Raw genomic sequence first — 21510 nt, 5'->3', positions numbered from 1 at the left:
AAGATATGAAGGGCACAAGGTGAGGCTACCCACCTCAGGGAAGATCCAGGAGTTGGAATTTGGAACAGACCAGGAGAGCATTTGCTCTTGATGAAGGCACAAGGGGGCAAGCTGCCCTGCTTGTCATTGGGGTTTTCATGTGGGAGTCCAAGAAGTCTTCACGGTTAGACTGGAACACAGATCTGATGTCAAGAGCAGAGGGGTGCTGTGGGAGTTTGTGTCAAAGCCTCAGATAGTACTTTTAGGTTGGCAGTTAAGCAAGAAAAGAAACTACAGGGATGAGGCACTTTTCCTCAATTGACAGAAATTTCATTAAATTCTTCTTGAAAATTTAAAGTATGCCTTTAAACTTAACTCTTGAACCAAGAAGGCTGAGTTAATGGTGCTGTTTTGTAACCTACTAATCACACTACCTGTTCTCTGTCACAGATTGCCTTCTCCCAGCACAGCAATTTTATGGACCTGGTACAGTTCTTCGTGACTTTTTTCAGGTAATTTCACTTATACAAACTATATCTGTTGTTTTGATTCAGGCGCTTAATTCCGTTAATTATCAGCTAATGAAAGATAAATGAATAATCCTGTGTGTTTGCACAACAGATCAAACTAACTTTATATATGTTCCTGAAAAGTTACATGTCAGTTACAAAAGTGTAAATTCAGTCTAATCTGATAAATTGAAAACATTTGGTTTATATGTTCTGGCCTTTTGAGACAGCTTTTCATGTACCCTATACTAAAATGTAGATAATTTGGCTCTTCATGTGGGGAGAATTTGGGGTTGAAGCAACACTTACTTATATGTGCCACATGTATGATTCCTCTTGTTCAAGAGATGATTCACGTGATTAACCAGAGTTTTAAAGCTTAAAGTGACTTGTTAGGCCCTTCGAAGTCTTATTTTTATATATATTTTTTTCAGTTTGATTTTGTTTTTATGAAAATACTATATACACATAATTGAAAAAGACAAGTGCTACAGTGCTTGTAAGACAAAGCGACAGCATCCTGCCCCACACCTTCCCACCCCTCACTTCGCTACACTTTAAATTGTTTCAGCTGGTTTTTACTTCTCCATGCTTGCACTATTTCTTGACTTTTTAGTCCCGGTATCTTTTGATGTCCTACTCTAGAAGATGAGGATTTATTGTCTTATGTTACCTCACCCAACAACTCCCACCACGCCATAAGTACACAAAATCCCCTTCCTTCCACTCATGTAATTTCTGGATGATAACTTCTCCACTGAGAAATAACTGTTGTATCCCTCCACTCTTGGAGGGAGATAAGAGAATCTAATAAAGACATTCAGTATTTCTAAGAAAGAAAAAAATCAATTATATTTTTATATTTCACCAACAAAAATGAAATTTACATATGTTTGCATTACTTTGTTTAAGAAAATTGTTCAAAATTACAGCATATCTAGATCAAGAAAGAATGACTGAGAAAAAAATGGAGAGGGTGTGGAGACAGTCCACTAGCCCTCCTGGATAGTGAGCATTTTGTTGAGCTATAGTGATCAGTGTGGCACTGGCACAAAACCAGATTGACCAGTGAGACATATTACATAACCAAGGAAACAGATAAGGTTCAAACTTGTTTTAAGTGATGAATAATCAAGTAGGAATAAAAACTATATAGTAACAAACAAAAAGCTAAAAGATTGGTATGGATTTGATGGCTGCTAGTCACATGTAGCTTGTGAGCACTTGAAATGTAGCTAGTATGACTGAGAAACTCAATGTTTCATTTAATTTAATTTTTTTTCCGAGGAAGATTAGCCCTGAGCTAGCATCCACCACCAATCCTCTTTTTAGCTGAGGAAGACTGGCCCCGAGCTAACATCTGTGCCCATCTTCCTCTGTTTGATATGTGGGACACCTGCCACAGCATGGCTTGATAAGCGATGTGTAGGTCCACATCCAGGACCTGAACCGGCAAACCCCGGGCTACCAAAGTGGAGGGTGTGAACTTGACTGCTGCGCCACTGGGTTGGCCCCCATTTTATTTAATGTTAACTAATTTAAATGTAATTTAAAAACTGATAATATGATTAAATTATCAGAAAACTTTTAAGTACATTTAGAACAACCTGGATATGTGAATCTACTTTTTCAAATGTGAATTTTATGAAATCTAAATACACATCAAATATTTTCTGATAAAAATTTATGTTCAAATTGAGGTATGCTTATAAATATAAAATACACACTCGGGGTCGGTCCCGTGGTGAGTGGTTAAGTTCGCACTCTACTTTGGCAGCCTAGGGTTTCACTGATGTGGACGTGGCACCACTCATCAGGCCACACTGAGGTGGTGTCCCACATGCCACAGCTAGGAGGACCCACAACTAAAATATACAACTATGTACTGGAGGGACATGGGGAGAAAAAGCAGATTTAATTAATTAATTAATTAATTACACACTGGATTTTGAAGACTTATTAGAAAATAAGAATGGAACATATCTCAATAATTTTTTATTTTATTCATTTATTTATTTTTTTTGAGGAAGGTTAGCCAGCCCTGAGCTAACTGCTGCCAATCCTCCTCTTTTTGCTAAGGAAGACTGGCCCTGAGCTAGCATCCATGCCCATCTTCCTCTACTTTATATGTGGGATGCCTACCACAGCATGGCTTGCCAAGTGGTGCCATGTCCACACCCGGGATCCGGACCGGTGAACCCTGGGCCGCCAAAGCGGAACGTGCACACTTAACCACTGCGCCACCAGGCTTGCCCCCTCAATAATTTTTATATTGGTCACATGTTCAAATGATGTTTTGGCTATCTTGGGTTAAATAAAGCTATATTACTAATTAATATAATAATATATAAATTAATTTCACCTGTTTCTTTTTACTTTTTAATGTGGCAACCACAACATTTAAAATTACATATGTGGCTCGCATTACAATTCTCTTGGACAGCAATGGTACAGATAACGCAAAAGGAAAAAATTTATAGGGACAGTCTAAAAAGATGTGATGAAATAATGCTAAACTATATAAATATTTTAAAGCAAAATGTTAAGTCTTCATTCAGGCTTTTTAAAGTAGAAAATCAACATGAAGACAAGAATTCTTATAAAATACCAAAAGTAATTTATGTTCGTAAGAAAACTTCAGACAACATAAAGATAAAGTAAAAGTTCAAACTTCCCCTAATCCTATTATGTAGAAATTTACCACTGTTAATATTTTGGTGTATATGTTTCCAAAATCTTTTCCCTGTGTATATACACTATATGTAAATTGTGGTTTTTCCAATTCTTTGGTTTGTAAAATGGGCTACCTCTTTATGTGTTGTTATGTAACTTGCTTTTTCACTCAGTGTTCTGTGGTTAACTTTTCCCGTGTGGAGATTCACCTCATTTTTCTAAACAGCTTTTCCCATAGTATGAGTACTATATTTTATTTAACCATTCCTCTTTTGATTGACTCTTAGATTGTCCTCAATTTTTGTTGCATATGTCTTTGCATTTTTCTATGAATATCTCTCTGGGAAAATTTTTTGTCCTATAGTTGCTATATCAAAATGTGAAAACACTGCCAAGTGGCCCCTCAGAACAGTTGCATGAATTTATACTCCTACAGCAGGAATGTAATTTCTCTTATTATTTCTGCCATTTTTCTTACTATTACTATTTCTCAGCAACACTAGAAATTGTCATTATTTTTCAGTTTGTCATTCTGGGAGGTATCGCTGGTATCTTGTGTGAATTTGGATTTAATTATGAGTGGTATTTACTGATCTCTTAGAGTTCTTGTTTTGAATTACCTGTTCATATCCTTTGCTCATATTTCTATTGGGATATTTGCCTTTTTCTTACTGAAATTTAGGACCTCATTGTATTTTGTGACCATTAACATGTTATGTGTTCAGTTGTTTGTCTTTTAACCCCGTTTACGGTATTTTTTACCAAGCAGATGTGTCAGTCTTTTCCTGTATTTTCTTCATGAGTATTTTATCTACTGTTGTTTTTTCATGTTTAGGTCTTCCTTTATCCATCTGGAATCTACTTGGATATAGCTTTATTATTTTTCCAAATGGATAGACCTTAGAAACTGTGAATCTGAATCAGTGAATCAAGGCAGGATGTTAATTACTTCACCTCCAAGGCCACACCTCCGCTAGGCCAGGAATTCACTCTCTTTTATTTCCTTTTTCACAGTATACCCAGCTTAGCTTATTGGAGCCGAGTGGGCACCACAGGACCTCTGTCCCAGCAATACGGAATGCTGGAAATTTATGAAACCTCCCCCTGTTCACAAGGAAATCTCTTCTTTCCACAGAAACGTAGATTCCAAACGGAAACTGCCCACTCTCGTGTTACCACAGAATAATTAAAATCCCAGTATCTCTTTTCACCCCTCCCAACAATTTTTTATTCTGCTTGGTGCCAGGCAGCCAGGACTCACCGCCATGAGCCATCTTCCATGGTTCCTCCAGAGTGGGACCAAAGAATAATACTATATTCTTGCAAATTCAGTATTTCATGAATCTTTTCCCTGTGACTTCCACTAAATTTTGAGTCCCTCCAAGATAGTTGTCATTTCCTTCCTTTTTGGCCATGTGAGCAGCTGGGCCTGGAGGGGTGGTGCACTTACCTAGTTCTCTTCTGCATTTGCCTCAAAGGTATTAAACCCTATCCCACTGACCTGTCATATTACTCCTTCAAAACCCAGCCTAATTGCCTACTCTATGCCTACTCTATGAAGTCTTCTCCAGACATATTCACCCTGGAGTCCACCCCTTCTTGGACTCTGCCCTACTCATGTTTTTATTATAGCACTTAATCACCCTTTAATGCAGTTATTTAACAGTCTGGAGTTTAAGGGCAGCTCATACATAGACGAACCTACAGTTTGACATGCAAAGATGAACAAGGCCAATTAGAGGCCTTGTCTACAAATTTTAAATTGGGTTCTGAGAGCCTGAAACAGTTATCTCATGACACTCAGCCCTGGCTATACCTTAGAACTACCTGGGAAGCTTAAAAAAAAGAAACAGCTGTCTGGGCCCCCTACCCCCAGAGACGCTGATTTAATTGTCTGGCATGGGTACTGATCATTGTGATATTTTAAAGGTTCTCCAGTGATTCTTAGGTTCAGCTAGCAATGAGAAACCCTGAGTTAGCTGAAAGTTGTGTGAATTCAGAGACCGGGACAGTATTACGTCCCTCTCCATGCAAGATAAAGCATAGGAGGTGAGATCGGAAAGAAAATTATATAGCTACTGATGGTATGTGAACGTGGCCTCAGCTCCTGGCAGCTTCATGATCCCAGTTCCTACAAGAGCTGGCTTCCTTAGGGCTCTGAGAGCGCCTTGTAATTACTGCCCTGCAACCATCCAGTGACCTCCTAGTTAGTGATTATCTGGGGTTTAAATTCTAGATTGTAATTATTTTACATTATATAGAAACAATTTTTATAAGTCTTACTGGTTTTTTTCTAGTATCATTTTATGTGTCCCATGTCTCCCCTTTGTTGGATGATGTTGTTATGCAGAACTATATCCTAGAGTAATTCTCTCAGAAAAGATCTGAGAATTTGATATGTGTCTGGGACTGTCACTCTGAAGCCTAGAGTCTTGAGTTTCGCAACATTATCTGTTATCTATTTGTTTCCTCTCCTTTAATTCTGTTTGCTTGAATTCTGGAATTCTCTCTTAGGTGAATGAGGGAGATTTTGGATCTGTCCTCCATATTTCTTAACTGAACTCTCATTTTCTTCTCATTTTCCTTTTGCACTGCCTTCTGGGGCAGCTCCTCAGCAGTATTTTCTAGCTCATTAATTTAATCCAAAATTGGGTCCATTCTCTTGTTGAGCCCATCTGATGAGGTTTTTTTAATTTTAACTTTTGCATTTCTAATAGATTTTTTCTTATAGCCTGTGTTAGTTTTATGAATGCAGTTTCCTTTCATATTCCTTTGTGAGATTAATAATATTTTATTTTATTTTGAAGTCTTATTTTGTGCTGTCAATAACTGTCACCTCAGATGTTTGGGGGGGTTTTTGTTGGTGTGAGGTTTGGTACCTCTCTTTCACAGTGTTGGTTTTCCTCAAAATGTCTGATTTTGAGTTGTGTTGAAGATTCCACATTTGCCTGTATGTGGCTGCCATTTCTGTCTGTCAGAACCTCCAGTGAGTGTGGAGTATGGGCCGAATGTGCTGCTGTGTGGGGTGTACTGTTAGTCTGTCTTCTGAAGGAGAGAGCCCCCATCCTTCCTAGCCTCTCCAGCCCCAGGACCAGAACTCACTGCTTTAGCTGCTGTCTTCCATCGCTCGGAGTAGGGGAAGAAGCCATTTGGTGCGGCTACTCTGAATACAGCTCCCCCCAACACTCTGGCAGTTCCCCAGAGCCCCCTCCCTCCTTGTATCTGTTGACTCTAGGCTTGGAGCACCTTTTATTTTATTTAAATTTTTAGAGACTTTATTTGTTTAAAGCAGTTTTAGGTTTACAACAAAATTGAAAGGAAAGTACAGAGACTTCCCGTATATCCCCTGCCTCTACACATGCATAGCCTTCCCAGCTATCAACATCACTCACCAGAATTGCGCATTTTTCACTAGTACCTGCAGGTACTAAGGATGAACCTACATTGACACCATAATCATCCAAAGTCCACAGTTTACCTTAGGGTTCACTCTAGGTGTTGTGTATTCTATGGGTTTGAACAAATGTATAAGGACATATATCTATCATTATAATATCATACAGAGTGTATTTTCACTACCCTAAAAATCTTCTGCACTGGAGCTCCTTTTTTGCTTTTCAGCCCTCTCTAATCTGGCTTCCATCCCCACACCCCATCTAAATTTTTTTTGTTGTTGAGGGCAGCTAGCACAGCTCTATTGCCAAATCCAAAAAATACTTTTCAGTTTTCATCTTTTTGACTTCTTGACAGTATCAACCAACGGACCACGCTGCCAGTGAGACTCTTCTTGCCTTCTGTGACCCCTGCCGCCCTGAGGCCACTCCTTCTTGGTCTCCCTTGCTGAATGACCTTTTCTGTTCAACCTCTCACTGTTGATATTCTTCCAGAGCTTGATCCTGGCCATCTTCTCAGTCTGCCATCCCCTCAGTATAATATGCCCTTTCTCCCCAGCCTTCCCCACATCGCTGATTAGCAACATCGTGCTGCCAGTTCCAAGTCACTTCTCTCCCTTTCACACCCAGTAGGCACTCCCTCACTGCGTCCCAGCAGTTAGAGCTATCGAACATGAGGTGGAGATCTGCTCCACCTGAACTCCCCATCCCAGCCCTAACCATCACAGTCTTGCCAGGATGATTTCAATTGACTTTGGCCCTCTACAACCCACAAAAAGTCCAGAGGAGACCTTTAAAATCATGAATTAGTTTGTGTCTATCCACTTATCCATATTCAGTGGCTTCATGTTGTATCAAATGAAGACCAAGTTCTGCGTGGACTGGCCTCTGGCTCACCTCTCTATATTCATCTTATGCTGCTCTCCTCTGCATTTCTACTACATGAACCTCCTTCAGTTTCTTCAGAAGCACCAAGCTCTCTCCCACCTCACAGCATTTGCACATGCTTTTCCTTCTTTCTGGAACACTCTTCTCCCTCACTTCACCTGTATACTTTTACCCATTGGTTGGTTTTTCCAAACAACAACCAATTCTCTGACACCAACTGGGTGTCCTACAATTCAGTTCAGTTCTGACACTAACCACCTGGAGTAAGCACAGACCCCAGAGGTTAAGGGCTCAGTCAGACTAGACTGCCCCCACTGCAGATGTCAACCACAAATGAGTCCCCAGGCTGCTCACACTTCTGCCTGGCCAACTAAAAGATTTGACAGTTTGCTAGAATGACTCACAAAACTCAAGAAGGCATATCCTTAAAATTACAGTTTTATTATAAAGAGTACAACCCAGGAACAGCCAAATGGAAGACATGTATGGGGTAAGACATGGGTGTAGGGGGAGAGCACAGAGCTTCCATGCCGTTTCTGGGCAGGGCACCCTCCCACACATCAGTGTGTTCACCAACCGACAAGCTCCCCAAAACCTCATTGTTCCATGTTTTTTGAAGGTTTCATTACATAGGTATGATTGATGAAATTGCTGGCCATTGGTGATTGAACTCCATGTCCAGCCCCTCTCTCCTCCCTTCAGGTTGGGAGTGATGGGGGGCTAAATGGTCTAACCTCCTAAGCACATGGTTGGTTTTTCGGGAGACAGGAAAATGTTGCTATGATGCTGAAAGCTCTGCCACCGGTGTTTCAGATAGCAGCAGGGTCACCCATGATGGACAAGTTTCAGCAGAGCTTCCAGACTAAGACAGGAAGAAGACTAGGAAGAAGGACCCGGCCACCCACTTTCAAAAATTTTGGCCATGAAAACCCTGTGAATACCAGTGGAGCACTGTCTGATATAGTGCTGGAAGGTGAGAGGACAGAGCAAAAAGACCGGCCAGGGTTCCTTCTGCTGTCCACAGGGTCGCAAGAAGTTGGAATTGACTTGACAGCACTCAAAGCAACACTATTCTATGTAAAAATAAACCAAAATTTGTTTATCCACCTCTTGATGGACATTTGGTTTGTTTCTTTTTGACTGTTACAAATAAAGCTCTTATGAATGTTTGTATAAAAAAGGCGGGGAGACACTCCTATCAGTTAGGAAATTTCAAGGGTTTTAGGAGCTCTGTGCCGGGAACTCGGGACAAAGACCAAATATATATTTTTTTATTATGCCTTCAAATCTTGGCACAGGATTTCTTCTCCCAAGATTCTGTCCAGGCACATCCAAATGAAGCTGTCTCCCTTGATCTTTCCCATGGAACCGTGTTATTTTTCATCAGGGTACTTACCACAGTTTTTTACTTGCTTACTATCTTTGTCCACAGTTAGACTGTGGGCTTCGAGAGAGCAGGGACACGGTCTCTTGTTCTCCCCTGTATATACACACATCGGCAGCATCCAGCACGTAGCCATGCTCAAATAATATATTTACTCAATTACTTTGATTGGAAAGTAAACTAGACCTTCAGGAGAAGTGCAGTCATAACCATAGGCACCAGCGTCTCTGAGGGAAAAAAGCTAGTGGTGCTGTTTGATGTCTCACTCTTAAGGGGATGCAAAGGCCATATGCTAACACAGTAGCTCCAATTAGCGGGTGTGTTATATTCTTGGAACATGGAATGAGATGACCCTGCTGCCAAGTACCAACCTAGTGAGGATTAGTCACTGCTGCCGATTGGTGGAAGACTGAACAACATCATCAGAATTGGTTGGGGAACATCTTCAGGGACCATGGAATCTTGTGTAGTAAATGAGGACTGATGGTCTTTTTATCACTTCTCCCTTTGGAAGGTAGAACCTTTGGAAAAGAATCCAGAACTTTGATTTTTCTGGATTATATTTAAGAATTAGGAATGGTGACCCTTTAGCTGAGAATAGTGTCCTTTTCATGAGCATAGGGAAGAAAATATTTTCCCAGAGCAAGTTAACCAGATCCCGAAAGATTTACATGAAACATGTAAGGGGAGGTGGAAAGGTATCCAGATAATCCTAAGCACTCTGAAAAATCGCTCCTATAGTATGGAAAAGAGAATTAGAGTTGCAGGGGTGGGCCTAATGGTTCAAATGAGAAAATCAGTATGAAGTGAGTTAGAAAAAGTACTTGTAGACTCAGGCATGGGAAGTAAACTCTAGCTCCTGACAAATCCGTTAAGCTTTCTTTGTGTCTTAATGAGATGCTTCTCCAGATTCCAGTAGGAGCCTTGTGTATCTGAGAATCAAATGAGGCAATGTATGTGAAAGGGCTTTGCATCTGGGAGTGATGTGCTAGTGTGGTCAGGGTGATGATTTATTAGGAAGAGGAGAGACAGACTAACACTGTGCAAATCTGTGTGGCTGGAGTTAGAGGTGCCTGAGAGGGCAGCAAGTGAGTGAGGGTAAAAAGGAGAAACAGGTGATGTCAGGCCACCTGCCAAAAGGAGGGAATGTAATGGGAGTTCCTGATGTAGTCAAGATATAATGTTTTTGTAAAACTTAATTATCTGAATTTCTGCTAAGACTCTGGCCAGATTGGCAACAGACGTTTTGACAAATCCATGGCTTGTTGACCATTTCACTTTCCAGAAGATAGAAGTGATATGAGGTCCTGTCACTCTGGATCTAATTCTGACCAGAATGGTGAAGTGCAAATCACAGGAACTTGAAAAGCAGCAGTGGTGTTTCTGTGTTCAGGCTGGCTGGAAGGTCAGCCGGTTTTTACATAGTTTTAGGAAGGCTAGACTTGTATGTGCAGGAAAAGATAACCATTATTTAATGGCCTTGCCCTCTGGAAGGAAAGTTCAGGGCATTCTCAAAAATATCATTCTGGCTGCACAATTACAGTTAAGCTGATGAGAAACAGACAGATGTCCCCAAATACTGAGCTCTCAAACACATTGTGGGTTTTCAAAAGACATATACGAAATATGGAAAGAAAGACCTAGAATCAAGGCATGAGTTTTTGAGAATAATCTCAGAAGAGTGCAAGCCTCTGATAAGCAGGGGCAGGTTTAGGACAAAAAAGCCAAAGGACTCTTGTTTTCTCCTTAGGTACAGAGCCAACAGGAAATGAGAGAGCCTGGGATCAGTGTCCTAGTGTTGAAATACACTTCTTAAGAATGATCTTTGGGGGCCGGCCTGATGGCCAAGTGGTTGGGTTCGCACACTCCACTTCGGTGGCCCGGGGTTTCACCGGTTCAAATCCTGGGCGCGGACATGGCACCACTCATCAAGCCATTCTGAGGCGGTGTCCCACATGCCACAGCTAGAAGGACCCACAACTAAAAATACACAGCTGCGTGTCGGGGGCTTTGGGGAGAAAAAGGAAAAATCTTTTAAAAAAAAAAGATCTTTGAATGACATTGGCAAAAAGTTAATAATTGTTAAGGCTAAGTAATAGACATATAGGGATTCGCTAGATGTTCTCTATATTTCAAGTGTTTGAGAACTTCCATGATACAATGTTTCTTTAAATTACATTTGTATTGAAAAATACAGAAAACTGTTGATAAGAGGGACTACAGTAGGGTGAACACTGAGTCACAGTCCCACCTATACCCAAATTAGTGGTAGGAAAAGAAAGAAGGGAGGGGTATCGGCGAGTGGTACCTTTTTTGAAATAACTAGTAAATTCTTCATTGTTACATTATCCTGGGAAAAATATGCATATATCAGCTTTGAGGGACAATCACTGTGTGGTGGTATGCTGTCTGTGTCACTTATTAGAAAAGCTGTAACAGGTGGAAGGACCTGGGTTGTTGGTTTTTTCAATAGGTCTGCACTGAAGACAGAAGTCCCACCTAGGCCTGGGGGGAACAGGGGCACAGACCTGAGCTGCACTGTGTTACAGCTCTGTATTGAGGGTAGTCCCAAGAGAGGCCTCTGAGTGACACCAGGGTCCTCGCCTCTGAGGCCAGCTCTCTAGTCAGCTACATCAGCAATATCTTAACTATCTTAAAAGCTGTTCTCATTTGCTTCATGTCCTTCCATGTGGATTTACTGTTTCCTTGTCTTTATCTATTAGAATAAAAATAACAAAACGCAGGATTATGCATGGAAACCAAGAAATACTGAGGTTACTCTTCTCAGACTCCTTTACTGCTTCTTCCTGTTCTCCCCAGTTTCTCAATGTTGGGTTGCCCCCCAGAACATCCTTCTCTGTTTGTATTCACTCCCTTGGTGACCTCATCTGGATTGATTACTTCAAATACCATATATACACTGATGACTCCCAAATGCCATCTCCAGCCCAGACCTGGCCCCCAGCCCCCAGCCTCCAGCCTTGTATGTCTGCCCATGACATCTCCCCTTGGCTGTCTAGTAGCTATCTCAGAACTCAGCATGTCTAAAACTGAACTGACTTGCTGTCTTGCACCTACTCCACCCAGAGCCTTCCTTGTCTAGGTTGTTGGTAGGTCCCTCAGGCCAAAAACCCTGACTTTTCTCTTTCTTCCATACTCTACATCCAGCCATCAGGAAATCCAGTTGTCTCGACCTTCAGATTATGTCCAGAGTCCAAAGTGCTTTTCACACGACTGCTGCCACCACCCTGGTCTGAGCCACCATCATCTCTCACCTGGACTGCTGGTCTCCCCGTGTCTGCCATTGCTACCCTAAAGGTCTCCACAGCATGTGTTAAATCATGACACTTCTCTGCTCAAAAACCTGCGCTGGCTCCTCATCTCACTCAGTAAAATCCAACGCCCTTATAATGCCCGCAGAGCCCTTCATGATCTGCCCTCCTCATACCTCTTTGCCTTTATCCCTGGCGTACTCCCCCAACTCCAGCCACCCTGACCTCCTGAGATTCTCAAGCAATCCTAGGCATGTCCTTGCTTCGGGCTTTGCACTAGCCCACGTCGGTGCCCCAGGGGTGTTTCTGCAGACCCGTGGAGCTGCCTCCCACACCTCATCCAAGCCTTTGCTCAGATGTCACCTTCTCCAGAAGTAGGGCCCACCCACTCTGACCATTCTGCTTTAGAGTGCCTCTGGCACTCCTGAACTCCTTAGCTTTATCATCTTTTTATTTCTGTAGCATTTACTACCTTTTGACATGCTCTATAATTTGCTTGTTTATGTTGTTTACTGTTTGTCTCCACCTGCTGAGATGTAAACTCCATAGGAACGCTGTTCTTTTGTTCGGTTTGTCAGTGTGTTCCATGAGCCTAGAACAGGACCCGGCCCAATAAAGTATTGATAAAAATAGAGACTGTCAGGGAGGAGGAAGGACCGGCAGCGTCAGGCCCAGGAGGATAGGAACTGAGGGCTGTCCCCTGAGTGCTGACCCTGGGGGCCCCCTTCTCTCTTGTCAGGGAACCCATTGGAGAGTCTGCACTCTTGTGCATCTTGGGGAAGTTGTGGGCTGTGGGAGCCTTGAGGTTTCTATTTGTGAAAGGGCAGAAGTTCAGTCATCCTAGCGTCTTACTGCCTTTCTCCAGCCAGCTTGGGAGGCCAGCCTCCAAGTCAGCACTTGGGTGTACTCAGGCCAGTGTTCGTGAAGCCAGCGCCATCCTACAAAATGCAGACAGCTCAGCAAGAGGGTACCTGATGGCATGGGGCCAAGAGCCTCGTGTCTGCATGTAACATGATAGAACCATACTCTGTAGCAAGCCCCTTTTACAACTTGAGTGACATTGCCAGTTTTAAATTTACTTAAGCAGTTATCTAAGAGGTTTATTTGTTGGGCTCATTCTTCCTTTAACCAGAAACCAGTCATTTTCTTTACTGTCACAGTAGCTTTTCAAAACATTCAGTGCCTGGTTTACAGATGAGAGAATGTTGAAATCATTTGCAGTTACAAGATCACTGTGGGTTTTTCTCTCCTAATACTTTTAAGAAAGTCATTGGCAGTCCAGCCCTGGTGGCCTAGTGGTTAAGTTTGGTGCACTCTGCTTCAGTGGCCCAGGTTCAGTTCCTGGGCACAGACCTACACCACTCGTCTATCAGTGGCCATGCTGTAGCAGTGGCTCACGTACAAAAAGAGGAAAATTGGCAAAAAATGTTAGCTCAGGCTGAAACTTCCTCAGCAAAAAAAAGAAAAAAGAAAAAGAAAGTCATTGGCTTGAGTTTGATCTTTTTATTTTATAAAAAATGGGTATTTACTTTATAAAAATATAATTGAATATATACTGTTACACAAATTTATTTCTTCTATGTTTACCTCCACTTTACCAAAAGCTAATTGTTACTTTAATAATTAACTTTTCTCATTTTTTCAGACTTTACCAGTGAATGTTTGCTGATTTGTTTAAACAGCATGGTTGATATTTGTCATAAATATCTTAGAATTGTTTTTCTTACTTAGGATAAGCTATGATGGGCCATTCTGGTAAAGGTCCAGTGGGAGGTCCGGGCTCTCTCCCAGCACCTTACAGGGACAATACAGTCTAGAGCTCAAGTCAGGTAGCTCAGCTTATCAAAGTCTTCTCATACTTTGATTCCTATGACCAGGACGTGGTTATGATGACTTACCAGAAAGGAGCCTGGAGTTGGTCTTTGGGGGACTGTTTCTCTGCCTGGCCTGAGCTGTGGATGACAGTGGTGCTGATTCTGGGGGCTGGGATAATAACTCCCTACTTTCCTTTCTCACAGTTGTTTCCTCTCTTTGCTCCTGGTGGCTGCTGTGGTTTGGAAGATCAAACAAAGTTGTTGGGCCTCCAGGCGTAGAGAGGTAAGCTTCAGTGGATGAAGACTGATGAATCCCTGTAAGAGCTTCTTTCCTTTCTATTTCTCTTAAGCAAGTCAGTGTTAGCTATTTAGTGATAATTGGTAGACATATGCACAGTGAGAATAATGCTGCCCTTTCTGCAGAATATGGCCAGTAGACTTCCATTAGTGCTTCTAAAGTGTAATTAATTCTGCACCACATGGTTTTAACTTTCTAAAGGGAAACTCTAGTATTGACTCATAGATGCTAATTTTATCCTTCCTGCCAGAACCTGGTCCTCAGCTTAGGCTGGAGACCTGAGGGCTCAGTAGTTAGGCATTCACAAGAGCCTTTCATGAGAATAAGAGTTGAAACCAGCCATTTAAGCATCTCGAAAATTTCTCATTTTTCAAGGAAAGATAAATGTGTGTCTGTTTTTGCTTGAGTTTTATTTTTTAATTGGTCTCGATTTGTTTCCAGAGCTCCATTCCAAAAGTAATATTAATACGTCAAGCAGATATTTACAATTGACAAACCTTGGTTAAAACCTAAACTTGGGTAAAAATCACAACATAACAACTTTGTTTATTGCAACTTTTGCTTGTTATTACTTTGCCTTTTAGTCGTCATGTCTGTTTCATGGTTGCTAATAGAAATGCACAAAGATCTAGACTTACATGCAGTCCTTGGTTTTCTCTGTCAACTTATGCCTTTTTCTATATAAAATTGATCTATGGACAAGATTTAGAAGAGAAAAGGAATATCTAAAATCAAAACTCACAAGCACTCAGCACTTTTCACAGAACATAGTGTCTGTAATGGAGTTAAGATACACTCCAGGATATGGGCCTCTTCCTTGGGGCCATGACACCTTTTCTGACCCAGGTAAAGGGGATGTTATCATAGAGGTAATGTTGCATCCTCTTTATTATTATTTTAAAAATTCGGGGGATCGCATATTCAAATATGTTTTATCAGTGGCTAAAACATAGAACCTAAATTTTTAGTAGTGACCAAGTAATCATTTAGTCATTTATTGAAATTCAACACCATTCCTAATTTAATAACAAACTCTTAGTAAACTCAAAAATAATACCTCCTTAACACTATGAAGAACAACTAGATAACCAGCATCACTTGTGATGAGAAAACACTAGAGGATGTACCAATAAAATCCAGACAAGTCAGGGCTGGCCCCGTGGCCTAGTGGTTAAGTTTGGCGCACTCAGTTTTGGCAGCCCAGGTTCACGAGTTTGGATCCCAGGCATAGACCTAAAGCACTTGTCAGCCATGCTGTGACCACAACCCACATATGAAATAGAGGAAGATTAGCACAGATGTTAGCTCAGGGCTAATCTTCCTTAAGCAAAAAAAAGGGGAAGATTGGCAACAGATGTTAGGTCAGAGCTAATCTTCCTCAGCAAAAAAAAAATAAAAGAAAGAAATCCAGACAAGTCAGTTGTAACAAGAGCTGACATGAGCATCTCTAAATTCCAGGCACTGTTCTAACCGTTTTTGTATACATTAACTGTTTTAATCCTCACAACAACCCTATGAAAGAGTTACTGACACTAGCCCTGTTTTACATGTGAAGGAACTGAGGTTCAGAGTGGCAATGTTATTTACCCATCATCACACAGTTACTAAGAAGCTCAACTGGCCATTACACTTGGGACTTCTCCCATTTCAGGCTGTGTTCCTAATCATCATGTAGTCCCCATGGTCAGTTTTGTTCTGTATTCTAGACTGTGTACTAAGAGAAAGAGAAATAGACGTTTTGTTACCATTGAAAAGGAGATGTTATTATTTTCAGATAAAGTTAGTGAAACACGATATAGTAGAGATTTGCCTGCATAAAAATTAATACTTAAGTATTTCAAAAATAAATAAATGAATAACACAGAAGACAACCAACTGGAAATTATTTGCAACACACATGAAAGAAAATAAGGAGGAAGTGAATATCTTGTAGAAAAAAGCTTTAAAAAAAAGTATGTTTATTACGCAGTTGATCAGCCCATAAACCAAGCTTTTACCCTCGTGAATTAGAAATTCTCTGTAACTGTGACCCTAAACATTTGTAAATGTAGCATTTCTAAAATGTTAGTCATGATTTATTTCCTCTCAGAAGTTCGGAAGGAATGATTTGATTTTATTTATAACAAAAATAATAGCAGCTGACACACTTCAGTCCTTGCTGTGTACCAGGCCCTGTTTTAAGTGTTTTTACTCACGTTATCTCCGGCACTCTTCATAAAGGAGCTGGAATGGAAACTGAAGTGGGTAGACACTCTCTTACTGTGACTCCAGCACTTAGAATAGCACAGAACCCAGAGTCGGGTTGCTGCGTATATTTGTTGAGTAAATGGACCAACAACTTTAGGAGATGTAGGAATTTTATTATTGTTATTTTAAAGAAAATGTTTAACATAAAAACGCCCTTCTGAAACAGAGCCATGATCTATCCATCCCAAGATTCTGGCTCCTACAGTAGTTCCAAGGGAGTGGTTTGAAGTGAGGCCTGGTTGTCGTCTGCGGCATGACCTCACAGCTTCAACCACATGCCCAGATCTCTGATATCCTCAGTGATATCTCATTGACCACCCACTATGTGCTAGGCACTGTGCTGGTTAAAGTACCTCATTTGATCCTACTGATACCCTTATGGGATTAAAAGCCCATTTCAGAGAGAAGAGAATTGAAGCCCAGAGACTCCAAACACCTGTTTTAAGCTCACACAGCTGGAGAGAATTGGAACAGGGAGTCACATCCAAACCTGCCTAATCCAGAGCCCCTGCCTGTGCCTCTGCTTTGCAAAACTTCACGCTTGTGTATGTTTTTAGCTTGTACCACCTCTTTGAATAAAGAGCTCTTTCAGTTTCTTTCTATTCTGTAATGAGGGATGGGTTTTGGTTGCTGTGTAAATATTTGGTTCAAGTTTTAGCAGGAAGAAAGAAAACCTGGCTTTAATCTAGTAATAAAAATATGAGGAGATAGGGCTAGATCATTTATTTTATGTATTTATCAAGCAGGCATCATAGCATTATATCCGTCAGTACTTTAGTATGAATCTCTAACACACAAGGACTTTTTCTTTAATAAAACGACAATACTGTCATCACATCTAACAAAATTCATTAAGTCATAATGTTATCTAATACCTGGTCCATGTCCATTTTTCCCCAACTGTCTCAAAAATATCATTTTGGGAGCTGGCCCAGTGGCACAGCAGTTAAGTTTGCACATTCCACTTTGGCAGCCTGGGGTTTGCCAGTTCAGATTCCACATGCGGACCTACACACTACTTGTCAAGCCATGCTGTGACAGCCATCCCACATATAAAGTAGACAAAGATGGGCATGGATGTTAGCTCAGGGCTAATCTTCCTCAAAAAGAAAAAAATCATCTTGGACTTGATTTGTTTGAGTCAGGAAGGATAATATATTTTTAATATGTAGTATTCTCTAATAAAATCTCCCCAGTACTCATTGCATTAATGCTTGCTGTGTTACTCATCAGCAACTTCTTCGAGAGATGCAGCAGATGGCCAGCCGTCCCTTTGCCTCTGTAAACGTTGCCTTGGAAACAGATGAAGAGCCTCCTGATCTTATTGGGGGGAGTATAAAGGTGAGAATGTGATTTAAAAGTTCCTATAACTTAACTTGTCAAAACTCATGCTTCTAAGTCTGGGAAACCAAAGAGAGTAAGAGCCTTATTCTCCTGCCTGTTGTTTTCCTCTCTCTCTTTGTAACAATAAGCCAACACACTGAAGTTGCTAGGTATTCTTTTGCTTTCATTTTCCAGTCTTTAATTCATGTTGTTAAAGAGTCTCGTGTTCAAGGGGTTTTAAAATGTAAATTGTCTGATATTCTTGTGAGGATCCTGTGGCATAGTACTTTAAAACTTGTGTTTGAAAATAGCTAAATTGAAGCATTGTTCTTTATAATATTGTATGGGATTTTTTTTAAAGGGGCAAAATAATAATTTACTGCAAATTCTGTGGAAAATAAATATCTCTGACCCCCTCCCCCACTGCAAAATGATGAAGAAAGTGAAAAGACTTTCTCTTCTAACAAAATGGTGAAATATTTCAGATACTCTGGGGACAGCTGTATTTCTTGTATAAAACATACTTATTAAAGCATTACTGAGCTCACAGGAAGTAGGCACAATTTCCAGGGACCACTGTCCTTTCCCTCCTCCAAAAAAGAACAAACCATGAGCCAAAATCAGAACTTGAGTGATCTAAAGTGGTTCCAGATTGGTAATATACCACATCTCCTAGCTAAAGTAGATGCTTATTCTCTCTGTAGGGAAAACATCCCCTATTCAACTCTCTAGGATTCCCACAGATGATGATTAAGCAACAGAGATCATCAAGGACAAGAAGAGACAAGCCACTGTGAATAAGAGTTAGCAGAAACAACAGATGGTAGATTTAGACAGGACTTAAGTGTTAGAATTGACATCTAAAGAATATAATATAGCTATCTATGAAATTTTTAAAGAAATAAAAGACAAAATCGTAATGATGAGGAAGCCATGACAGTCAAGAATGGCCAAGCAGATCTGAAAAAGAACAAAATGGAACTGTTACAAATTGAAAATATAGTAGTTTAAAATTTTAAAATAACTTAGTTTGCATGTTAAACAGCACATCAGACACAAGTGAGGAGAGAACTTTTGAACTGGAAGATGAATCTGAAGAAATTAAACAGAATGCAGAACAGAGAGACAAGGAGATGGAAAATATGACATAATAAAAATATGGAGGATAGAATGAGACGACCTAACGTATGTGCTATTGGAGTCCAAGAACAAATGAATGGAGGAGAGGCAATATTCAAAGAGATAGTAGCTGAGAATTTTCCAAACTGATGGAAGACATGAATATACAGGTTCCAGAAGCAAAACATATCACAAACAGGATTAAGAAAGAAAGCAGAGGGAAGGCAGGAGTGAAAGAAAAGTATAGTTGGATTTATCATAGTGAAACTGTAGAACTCAAAGAGCATCTTAAAATCAGCCAGAGCAAAAAAAGATCACTACAATGTGGAGAAATTGGAACCCTTGTGCACTGTTAGTGGGAATGTAAAAATGATGCAGCCTCTGTGGAAAACAGTATTGCTCTTCCTCAAAAAAATAAAAACAGAATTACCGTATGACCCAGCAATTCCACTTCTGGGTCTATACAGAAAAGAATTAAAAGCAGAGTCTCAGAGATACATTTGCACACCCCTGTTCATAGCAGCATTATTCACAGTAGCTGAAAGGTGAAAGCACCCCAAGTGTCCACTGATGAATGAATGGATAAACAAAATGTGGTGTATAAATATAGTGGAATATTCTCAGCCTTAAAAAGGAAGGAAATTCTGGTAAGTGCTGCAGCATAGATGAACCTTGAGGACATTATGCTAAGTGAAAAAAACCAGTCACAAAAAAACAAAGGCTGTGATTCTGCTTATATGAGGTACCCCAAGTAGTCAAATTCATAGAGACAGAAAGTAGAAGGGTAGTTACCAGGAGCTGGGGGGAGGAGGGATGGGGAGTTAGTGTTTAATGGGTATAGAGTTTCAGTTTTGCAAGATGAAAAGAGTTCTGGAGATAGATTCTGGTGATGGTTGCACAACAATGTGAATGTATTTAATACCACTGAGCTGTGCGTCTAAAAATGGTTAAGATGGTAAATTTTATGTTACCTGTATGTTACCACGTTAAAAAATAACTGAAAAAAAGGAAAAAATCACCTACAAAGGAATGACAAAGTGATAGCTGACTTCTCATTAGTAACACCAGAAGCAAGTGGAAGAATGTCTTCAAAGTGCTGACAGACAAGAACTGCCAACCTAAAATATTGTGCCCAGTAACCACCTTCCAAGAACAAGGATTAGAGAAAGATATCTTCAGATTAGAGGAAATACGGAAAGTTTGCCACCAACAGACCCGTACAAAAGAAATGTCTAAAGGATGTGCTAGAAAGAAAATTACCCCAGGAGGATCGACTGAGGTATAAGAAGGAATAGTGAGTAGATAAAATGGAAAACATGGATAAATCTAAGCAAGCATTGTCCTGATAAGATAGTAATCATCTGTGGGATTAAAAAGAATAGACAAACCTTAGAATTCTGAACAGCACCATATGTCTATGTCAGCAGCATACGACACAATTGGTTACTCCTTGAAACACTTTCTTGACTTTCCTTTTAAGACACCACCCACTCAGCTTTGGCTGTTCTTGCTCAGTGTTCTTTATTCAACCCTCTTCATCTCCCCAACATTGTTTAACAGTGGGACCCATCAGGCTTGGTCTTTAGACCTCTTCTCATGTCTTTTACACCTACTCTTTTGGTGGTTTTCTTCCTCTGTTCAGGCTGCTGTAACAAAATACCAGAGCCTGGGTGGTTTATAAACAATGGAAATGTCTCAGTACTGCAGGCTGGAAAGTCCAAGAACAGGGTGCTGGCAGATTCCATATCTGGTAAGGGTCTGCTTTCTGGATCATAGATGGCACCTTCTAGGTGTAACCTTATGTGGTGGGAGTGGGGAGGGAGCTCTCTGGGGTTTCTATTCTAAAGGCGCTAATCCCATTCATGAGGGCTCTGCCCTCCTGACCTAATCACCTTCCAAAGGCCCCAACTCCAGATACCATCATATGAGACGTTAAGATTTAACATAGGAATTTTGAGAGGACACAAACATTCAGACCAAAGCAGTGATCTGTTCCATCATGGATTTAAACACCATGATCTCTCCCTCAGACCTCTGCTGAGAGCCTTGAACTCCTATATCTAGTTGCTTACTCATTGTCCCCACTTGGATGTCTTAACAGGCATCTTAAATTTAGCATGTCCAAAACTGAGCTCTAGATTTTATTCCCTACACCTGCTCCTCTGGCATTTCTTCTCCAATTCAGTACATAATCACCTGTTGCTCAGGCCAAAATCATGGAATCATCCTTGTATCATTCTCATTGGATAGCCTGCGCACCATCTCCACCACTGTGACCACCTTGATCTAGGCGGCCATTATCTCTCACCAGGATTATTGCAGTTGCATCATAACTGGTTTCCCCAATTCTGCCATTTCACCCACCCAGTCGTTTCTCTGTGCCACAACCAGAGTGGTTCTGAAATTGATTTTCTTCAACCAAATTGAAGAAATTGATTACGTGTTTGGGGGTATGGTAGGCAGAATTCTAAAGATGGCCCCCAAGATTCACATCTCATGGTTATGCAGTCAAACACTGCTGTAGGTACTGCTATGAGAGGATTTTGCAGAAGTAATGCAGTCCCGTGGTAGTTGACCTTAACATACGAGGAAGTTTTCTCTGGCTGGTGACA

The 21510-nt window shown here is 40.8% G+C and overlaps 1 protein-coding gene across 4 annotated transcripts in view; it reads left to right on the top strand.

Annotated features, from left to right (window-relative positions):
- Positions 1-21510, top strand: part of ATRN (attractin) — a 178122-nt gene that overhangs the window by 148788 nt on the left and 7824 nt on the right. For 2 of the 4 annotated variants that reach the window (XM_023626201.2, XM_023626203.2), the window contains exons 25-27: positions 430-491; positions 14116-14194; positions 17690-17797. In XM_023626201.2, the coding sequence (XP_023481969.2) occupies positions 430-491; positions 14116-14194; positions 17690-17797 (249 nt within the window). Of the gene's footprint in view, positions 1-429; positions 492-2571; positions 2845-8254; positions 8550-14115; positions 14195-17689; positions 17798-21510 lie in introns of those variants that run through there. The other 2 variants (XM_023626202.2, XM_070247770.1) reach the window with 2 other exon arrangements.

Source organism: Equus caballus, chromosome 22 (assembly GCF_041296265.1).
Source record: "Equus caballus isolate H_3958 breed thoroughbred chromosome 22, TB-T2T, whole genome shotgun sequence".
Lineage (NCBI taxonomy): Eukaryota > Metazoa > Chordata > Mammalia > Perissodactyla > Equidae > Equus > Equus caballus.
This window is presented reverse-complemented; position numbering and strand designations above follow the sequence as displayed.